At 63.0% G+C, this 8,705-nt stretch overlaps 1 protein-coding gene across 1 annotated transcript; it reads left to right on the top strand.

The window, feature by feature from the left end:
• Window positions 1–533: 533 nt before the first annotated feature.
• Window positions 534–7,903, top strand: IFI35 (interferon induced protein 35). The gene is made up of 10 exons (XM_075911593.2): window positions 534–687; window positions 1,786–1,817; window positions 2,595–2,690; window positions 2,950–3,108; window positions 4,039–4,152; window positions 4,983–5,127; window positions 5,470–5,591; window positions 5,904–6,093; window positions 6,288–6,394; window positions 7,568–7,903. Exons 2-10 carry the CDS (start codon window positions 1,800–1,802, stop codon window positions 7,757–7,759), a joined length of 1,143 nt encoding a protein of 380 aa, XP_075767708.2. The 5' UTR covers window positions 534–687; window positions 1,786–1,799; the 3' UTR covers window positions 7,760–7,903.
• Window positions 7,904–8,705: the final 802 nt, after the last annotated feature.

The following is an 8,705-nucleotide window of genomic DNA, read 5'->3' on the forward strand; positions in this document are numbered from 1 at the left end:
CATGGCCAATGTGGACTGCAGGTGGCCAGACTGGGATGTTCCCAATGCTGGCAGAGATGGTCTGGGGCTCCCACCGCTGAAGGGGTGTGTGAAACTTGATGCACTTCTGGTGCCTTGGGGAAGGGCATGCACACAGCTGCTGCCGGCTAGGTGGGTGGCTCTCTGCACCCTACTGGGCTGTGAGGTGATTTCAGGAGGTCCAGCAAGCAGCCCCTGCTTCAGCAGAAAGCCCAAGCCCCACTGCATAGGGCTGAAGGCTGGAATGAAGCCTGAGCACTGAGTTGGCGGCTGGCCCATGCTTTTAGATGTGAAAAACCAGCTGGGGCAGGGAGAGTTTAGGTGGGGAGGGAGGAAGGTTGCAAACTCCACGGGCCTAAATGCTCCTTGTGAGGGCGGCGTTCCTGGGTGTCCGCCCCCCGCCTTGGGCCTCGTTTCGCTTGGGGTGGGTGCTGATTCAGTCCCGGCGTGACTCCCGTGTGGACGTGTTTGCTCCGGAGCCAGCACCTGGCTCCTACTGGGGCCCCCTGCAGGCCCTCCCTGTGCTAGGGAGAGGCCGGGATGGTGGCGTCGGGCTCCGCTCCGGCCGGGTGTGCGGGACCGCGCCGGGCGGGGCAGGGGGAGGCGGCCGCGGCCGGGAAGCGAAAGTGAAAGGGGGAGAGTCGGAGCCAGGAAGCGCCGCTGCAGCCGGTGAGTGAGGCTGCAAATTCCGCGGGGCGCCCTGCTTGGGCTACTGGGGGGAGCCTCCTGCCCTGGGCCCCCGGGGTACTGGGAGGCCAGTCCCGGCTCTGGTCCCCCGGGCAGTTGGGGGCCAGTTCCTGCCCTGAGCTCCCCAGGGTGCGCCCTGCCCTGGGATCCCAGCATGCTGGGGGGCTGCCCTTAGCCCCGGGTTGCTGGGGGCTCTCAGGGTGCTCGGAGCTCTACTCCTTGCCCTAGATCTCGCCGTAGGGTGGAGTGAGGGGGTGGTACCGTGCACCCCTTTTTTACAGTCTCCCAGTGCTCTTCCCACTGGGGGGGCTCTCTGTGCCCCCTCCCTAGGGTCTGGTACAGCCCCTTCCTCACTGTTCCCAGCCCACAGAGGAGCTGGGGTGAAGCCCCCCCTGCTTGCCATTGGATGCATCCTCTCCATGGATTCCCTCCTACCCTGCAGGGTTGGAGTCCTGGCACCAGGATCAGGGCCCGTTTGCCCTACACCCCAGGGTTGGTCCCAGGTTGACATTGGGGAGCCAACCCTCCCTCTAGGCTGCATTTCCTGTCACTCCTGGGCTCCCTGGCCGTCTGGTACCTGCAGGTGAAGGGCAGGGCTAATCGTGGAGGGTGGGGAGGGGTCCAGAGTGACCTGTAGTGAACTTGGGTTGAGTGCTCAATATCACCCCCAAATCCTCTCTCCCCGGCTCCCTGAACCTGCAGAAATGCTCCACGCTGTGGAGATTGGCAAGTCAGTAGGTCAGTGTATGCTGGACTCCCACATGGCCCCCTGGCCCATGTCACGAGAGAGCTGCTCCTCAGTGGGATGCCGCTGGACCTGTGCTCCCTGTAAGCTGAGTGCTCGGGCGGCCACCCAAGAGAAATGTAAATGCCACCCCGCTGATTAGCAGAGCGCCCACAGCAGGCAGCATGTGTTTCTTCTGCACATTCACGTGCGCTTTGGTGCACGTAACAAAATTTATTCTGCACACATATGGAAAAAATGAGAGAGAACATTGCGCTGGACCCTTTCCTCCGGGAGATTCAGGGCAGGGTGATTTTGGTGCCAGATTCTGACGCTTTGGTGCTTCCTCCCCCCAGGTGTGAGTGACACAATGACGGATTCAGAAGAGGTAACTGGTGGCAAGAGGGCCATTCCCTGCCCTTGGCTGTTGAAAGCCAAAGTGTATTTAACCGGAGAGTAACGTTTCTCGGGGCGGGGGGATGGGTTGTGTGAGGCCTGGTCTTCACTCGGAAATGGGGGTGGCATGACTCTGTCGCTCCGGAGTGTGAAAAATCCGCTCTGTTGAGTGATGCCGTTCACCCAACCTAGCCCCTGGTGTAGACAGTGGCTCTCCCACCGACATGCTGCCCCTTGGAGGTGGATCACCCCTCCCGACCGTGTGGGCAGCGTCTTCACAGAGGCCCAGCTGCAGAGCTTTCAGTGTAGACGAGCACTGAGAGAAGGAGCTCGGAGCACAGGTGTGGTAAGAGCCAAAGACAGCAGAGAAGTCTGGTTCCAGCAGGAAAGTTCCTCCCCGCACCCCCATGTGGATGCTGGCTCCACTAGAAATGTCAAATCCCCCTCAGTCTGTTAACCATTAGGTTTAACTAGTTAATCAATTAAGCAAGATCCCAGGCTGGGCACCGATTCCTGTCCCGGTGTGGTGCAGGGCTGGTTAATGGCGCCGGTTAACCCTTACCCGGTAAGCGTCACCCAGGAAGGGTGATGTTTACCGGGTAACCAGTTACCCATTCGCACCCCCAGGCTCCACCCCCAGCTCTTTGGCTCCACCCCTGAATTCTGACCCATGTCTGGAGGAGCTAGGGAGCTCACAGGGGCTGGTGCCTAGCAGGGCCCACGAGGCAGCGTGCGGGCTCCGGGGTCACTGGCCTCTCTTGGCTTGTAGGAGTCCTTTGTCCGCCTGCCTGATGCGCTCAAACTGGAGAACGGCTCCCTCGCGATGAGCCCCGAACGCCTGCAGCAGGAGATAGAGAAATTCAAGGTGGGTCTCTGCCCCGGCACGGCGGGTTGAATAGCAGCTTGCCTCAGGGCCGATAGCGGGATGGGACGGGCTCACAATGCGCCTATGAGCTACCGGTCCCCTCGCAGGGCGCGGTTCGCCGAGGCCCAGGCAGTTCTGGGCTGGCAGTGCCCGGGTGGGAGGAGCTGTGCCCCCGGCACACTCGCCTGGGACAGGCTGGGGCTGTGCGGGGTTGTACGGCAGAGGGGGAGTCTGACGTTGCCTTCGGTGCCTCTGCCAGGAGCAGCGCCACGCGCTGGAGCAAGACCGGCTGGAGCTGCGTGCGGCGAAGGAAGCCGCGGAGCGGAAGACCCGAGGGTTCCAGAAAGAAGCCAAAGTGCTCCGTGAGAAACTGGAGCGCGAGACGTCTCGGAGCAGGGAGCTGGAGCCCCCCTTCCAGGCTGGTTTCTCCGAGTGGGCCTTTGCATGCTGCTCGCCCCAGGGGCGTTTCGTCTGAGCCGAGGGACTGTCCCAGAACGGCAGCAAAATCCCGCACAGAGGGCCACCTCTGCCCAGCAAAGTCCTAGGGCTGGAGCAGCTGGGGGTGGGGGCAGGGCCATCAGCAGTAGGGATGTGGACGGTTAACTGGTAAGCATCGCCCTTATGGGTGATGGTTACGGGTAACTGGCGGGGCTGCCCCAGATCCGTGGGGCGTGGGTGGGTGTTCCAGCCCGGCCGGACTAGCCCCCGTTTGCAGTGGGCCTGGCTCAGCGAGCTGGAGGCAAGGGCGCCCCAGCCTGGCCGGAGCAGTGGAGGGGGCCACTTCAACTCAGCTGGGCTGGAGCGGCCCCTCTGCCCGTCAGTGTTTAATTGGTTAAACGTAACATTTAATCCAGGGGTGGGGAACCTATGGCCTGGTGGCTGGATTTGGCCCCCCAGCTTGCCTGGATCTGGTCCCCAAGGCTCGGGGCTCTCTCCCAAGCATTGGGGTACCCCACCCCAGAGCCTAGGGGACCCCACAAAATCTACTAGTCCAGGCCCCCCTAGGCTCTGGTGTGCAAGGGGTATGTGGGGAGGGTCTTTCTGCTTCTCCGTCAGGGGCCATGTCAGTGAGATGGAGATATTTGTGCAGCTCCCCACTGATTTCTCTGTGGGTCAGTGGCTCCCACCCGAAAAAGGTTCCCCACGCCTGCTAGTTGACTGATGAAACTGGGTTTTACATCCCTAATCAGCAGAGCCATTGGTGGTGGAGGGCAGGGGGGCGATGGCATCGGGAGCAGGGGGTGAGAGAGGCAGTTGCCGAGCTGTGAGGGGAGCCCAGGGCTGGGATCGTGGGCGGGGCAGCGACGGAGCTCCCTTGCCCTGCTCTCTGATTAACTTTTCCTTCCAGGAGCTTTGTTTGGCGAAGGAGGAGAGGAGCAAGTTGCTTGAGCAGAAGCAGGAGCTGGAAAAGCAGCTGGCGGAGCTGGAGGAGAGGAGAGTCGCCTTGGAGGAGCAAGCTAAGGTAAGGGGGAGGCCGCAGCTGGAGGGTTACGTCCAGTTCTGGGGCCCCCGTTACAGAAAGGACGTGGACGCATTGAAGAGGGGCCAGCGGAGGGCGACCAAAATGATGAGGGGGCAGGAGCGCAGGACCTACGAGGAGAGACTGAGGGGTTTGGGTTTATTTAGTCCACAGAAGAGAAGAGTGAGGGGGGATTTGAGAGCAGCCTGCAACTCCCTGGAGGGAGATTCCAAGGAGGATGGCGAGAGGCTGTTCTCAGGGGTGGCAGGTGACAGAACGAGGAGCAATGGTCTCAAGTCACCGCGGGGGAGGTCTAGGGTGGGTATGAGGAAATACTTTCCCTAGGAGAGGGGGGAGGCCCTGGGATGGGGTCCCTAGAGAGGGGGTGGAATCTTAAGTCCCCGTTTGACCAAGCCCTGGCTGGGAGGAGTGAGTTGGGGTTGGTTCTGCTTTGGGCAGGGGGCTGGATTCGATGTCTCCTGGGGTCTCGTCCAGCCCTGGGATTCTGGGAGTCTATGGCGTTCACAGCAGGGCTCCCCACCCCCCATGCACCTGCTGGTGATTGTCTCGGAGGGGCCCGGCTGGGGCACATCCGTTCACACGGCAGGGCAGTGTGTGAGCTCGACTCCTGTTCCCCTGCTCAGACGGGAGGGTTCAACAGTCTGCTAGCGGCTCTGCCAGGCCCGGGCGGCAGCCTTCATAGGAGTGGTTCTGTGCCGGGCGCCGAGCTGCAGGCTCTGAGGTGGGGACTGGCGGGTGTGGACCCCAGCCCTCTCCTCCCTCCCCTCTGTGGACGTGGCACTGCCTCATGTGGCCCTGCGTGTCCTCCCCAGGCGCCGCTGGCCCTTCCGGACAGAACGATGGTGTTCAAGGGTCACGTGGCGGAGGCCGAGGACGTAACCGCGCTGGTGGTCACCCCTCGGATCCAGCGTGTGCTGCCCGGGGGCTGTGCCCTCATCACCTTCGAGAGGCCGGACGGTAGGTCTGTGGCTGCAGGCCATGGTCAGGGCCTAGCCCGGAGGGAATGCGTCTCTGCTCCACACACACCGGCTAAGCCCTGCTGCCGGGCGCCCACGTGGGGGTGCCTGCCTCAGAGGTGACTGGCCTGGGCGAGAGGCCCCAGCGTTCTCCCCCTCGCCCGGGGCTCTTTGTGCCGCCGTGACCGGGAGCCCTGCTGCTTTCCCAGACGCCGTCTCCCCCGGCGCTGCCAGGCCTCCCTGTGGGGCAGCTGTGCGCGACCTAGCCCCTCCTGCGGGGGATTCCCTCCCCGAGCCGCCTGCCCGGCGCGCCCAGGCCTGAGGGGTGTCTCCCCGCTTGCAGTGGCCCAGCGGATCCTAGACATGAAGTGGCACGAGGTGAAGCTGGACGAGAGCGCGGGGAGTGAGGGCCGGGTGCGCATGCAGGCCAGGCCTGTGGAGTTGCTGCTGCCCTCAGCCCTGGAGGTGAGTCTGCATGCTGGGGACTCTCTGCCTCCCTGGCCCACTGTCAGGGCCACGGCTTTTGCCTCCCTCAAGGAACGTGGGCAGCCCCTCTCACACTGCAGGGCCGGGCTATGCCCAGCCGGGGTGGGCAGCCTCCCCACATCCTGCTGGGCTGCGTGCCCTGCCGTTGCCTGTGCTCAAGGAACCGGGGCTGTGATCAGTGCCAGCGTGCAGCTCCCCCATCAGAGGCCTGGAGCATGAAGCTCCTTGGGGCCTGCCACATCCCACACGGCCACGGCCCCATCACTTGACGGCCTGTTACCTGCCCTGCAGATTGAGCTGGAGCTGAGTGACCGGAGCATCCTGCTGTCCAACCTGCCCCGGCTGGATCTCACCGAGGAATTGCTGCTGGACAAGCTGGAGCTGTTCTTTAGCAAGAGGAAGCACGGGGGCGGCGAGGTGGAGCGGCGGGAGCTCCTGCACGACTCCGGGAACGTGGTGCTGACCTTCGTGCACGATGGAGGTACCTGGGGGAGCCGCTGCGAGGCGGCACAGCGGGAGGAGGAGGCCGGGGTGGCTCTGGTTTGCCAGAGGGCCAGATACCTGGTGTGTCCTCGGGCTGGCGCTGCTAGTGCCAGTTTGGGGCACCTCCCCCGCCCCGCCCTAGCACCGTGCAGCGTGCAGAAGCAGGTTGTCAGGCCTTGTTTCCCTCGGCAGTGGCGGAGCAGCTAGTGAAGAAAGGACGCACCCAAGTCCCCATTGGGAAGCAGACGTTTGAGCTCAAAGTGACGCCGTACACAAGTGGAGAGATCCGAGACCTGCAGGTAGGGAGGGGTTGCACACCCAGTGCACTCCCAGCATGCTCTAAGGTCACCCCCAGCCAGGTGCAAGCCCCAATGTGCACTGACCACACCTCCCCAGTGTGAACTCACTGACATTCCTTCCCTCTGCACGGCCTGAGTGTGCACTAACCCGTCACCCCTCTTCACATGACTTCATTGTGCACTGACCCCAACACCCCTTCTCTCCGCACGACCCCTTTGTGCACTGACCACACACCCCTAGTGTGAACTCACCAACACCCCTTCCCTCTGCATGACCACAGTGTGTACTGACCACACACCCCTAGTGTGAACTCACCAACACCCTTTCCCTCTGCACGGCCCCTTTGAGCACTGACCACACACCCCTAGTGTGAACTCACCAACACCCCTTCCCTCTGCACGGCCCCTTTGAGCACTGATCACATACCCCTAGTGTGAACTCACCAACACCCCTTCCCTCTGCACGACCCCAGTGTACACTAACCCGACACCTGTCTTCACACAACTGCAGTGTGCACTGACTTCACCCCCACCCAGTGTGCACTGACCCCAACACCTCTTCCCTCCGCACGACCTCTGTGTGCACTGACCACCCACCCCTAGTGCACATTCACCCAACCCCCTCCACTCCATACGACTCGGTGCACACTGACCACACCCTCCGGACATTATGCACTGACCCTGAACCCCACTCCTCTCTGTGCTAGCCCCAGTGCTGACAGCCCCCACCCCAGCATGTCCTGGCCCTGGCCCCGCCCCCACCCCGGGTGTGAGCGCACTGCCCTTTGTCACTTTGCACCTGCATGCCCCACTCCTCTGTTGGCCAAGAGCATAAGAGGGGCAAGGCAGACTAATCTCTGGGGGGCAGGGGCTGCTGTGGGGCCTGGCCCATGGCTGGACTCTTGGGCCCTGTGGAAATACAGGTAACGATGACCCTGGGAGAGGCTGAGATGCAGGAGCCCAGCCCCCTGCTCTGTGTTCCCAGCGCTCCCCGCTGCTTGGACCCACCCGCTGCTCTGCAGGCGGCTCTGACGTCTGGGTGGGGCTGTCCCTGCCTGGGTTAATTCCATCAGCACCGGGCCCTCTTCTCCTCGTAGCCTGGCCGGTCCTGGGCTGTGCCAGCAGGAGGCTGCGCCCGCTGCAGGGTCACTCCTCTGCTCTCTTCCCCCCCAGCTCCATCCGTCCGTCTGTGCCAGGACCGTGCTCCTGTCAGGAATCCCGGACGTCTTGGACGAGGAGTCCATGAGGGACGCCCTGGAGATCCACTTCCAGAAGCCCAGCCGCGGCGGAGGCGAGGTGGATGCCCTGGGCTACGTGCCGGCGGGGAAGCAGGCGCTCGCTGTCTTTGAGGAGGACACGGACTGAACACCTCTGGGGAGGTTCAGCAGAGCACGTGCCCAGCGGTGCCCGGGAACTGGGCCGGAGCCAGCCCCGGCTCAAAGAGCTCCCTGTAGTACCGAATCCGCCCGGAGTCCCCCGGGTTTGGAATTAAAGTATTCGTGGAGCTGCTGTGCGTCCTATTCTGCCTTCTCAAGGCCACTCGGTGCGGTGTTCTGGGGCGGGGCTCTTGTGAGCGGCCCCCCCCATTTCAGAGCATCCTGGTTCTGCACAGTGCGGAGGGCATACCTGGCCACGTGCACCAAACGGAGCAAAATGAGCAGCGGGTGAAACCCCCATGGCCCAGCTCTCTGCTCGCCAAACCCACTCGCATCAGGCCAGTCAGGCATTTCTTCCCAGCGGGGGGTGTAGGGTGAATAAATGAATTTGGAACTGGGGAGAGGGGGGGTTGGAGTTGAGCCAAACCCATATGTTTACAGGGTATGGTCCCCAAAGAGCATTGTTCAGGGATCCTGCTGCCCCCCACTGTGCTGAACGTTTGCCCCCGATGGGGCTGCGCCAGCCCCACGGCTCTGCTGGGTGCAGGCTGGCATGAGTGGGCTGGGTGTGGCGCCCTGACCTTGCCCTTAGGGTGGGCCACCCAGCGGGAGGTTGTGAGGGAGGCATTTGCACACAGCTGGCCAGACACACCAGCCTTCCTAGATGCATGGAGTTGAGCAAAGCCCTTCTCCTGGTCAGGGAAGGGGTGTGTGTGGGGGGGTGTATCTCTGGCTCCTCAGCCCGAGGGGGAGGGGAAGAGGCTGCAGGCTCAGCCTGTGGTGCTGCCCTCGCTGGGGTTGGGGGAAAGTAGCCAGGCTTCATGGGGGTCTGCTTTGCTCAAGTGCTAGCCCAGGGGATTCTCGGCAGGGAAGGAGGGTGCTGTATTGCCAGCCTGAGCTCCCCCACCCACAGTGCCAGGGTGCTGAAGCACTGG

This window comes from Pelodiscus sinensis, chromosome 29, assembly GCF_052426305.1.
Source record: "Pelodiscus sinensis isolate ZL-2025 chromosome 29, ASM5242630v1, whole genome shotgun sequence".
Lineage (NCBI taxonomy): Eukaryota > Metazoa > Chordata > Testudines > Trionychidae > Pelodiscus > Pelodiscus sinensis.

Bases quoted from the DNA above. Each gene is read 5' to 3' on its own strand.
- IFI35 (XM_075911593.2), top strand. The intron at 5,128-5,469 runs GTAGGTCTGTGG...CCCCGCTTGCAG, and splicing joins CACCTTCGAGAGGCCGGACG to TGGCCCAGCGGATCCTAGAC. The intron at 6,094-6,287 runs GTACCTGGGGGA...TTCCCTCGGCAG, and splicing joins GACCTTCGTGCACGATGGAG to TGGCGGAGCAGCTAGTGAAG.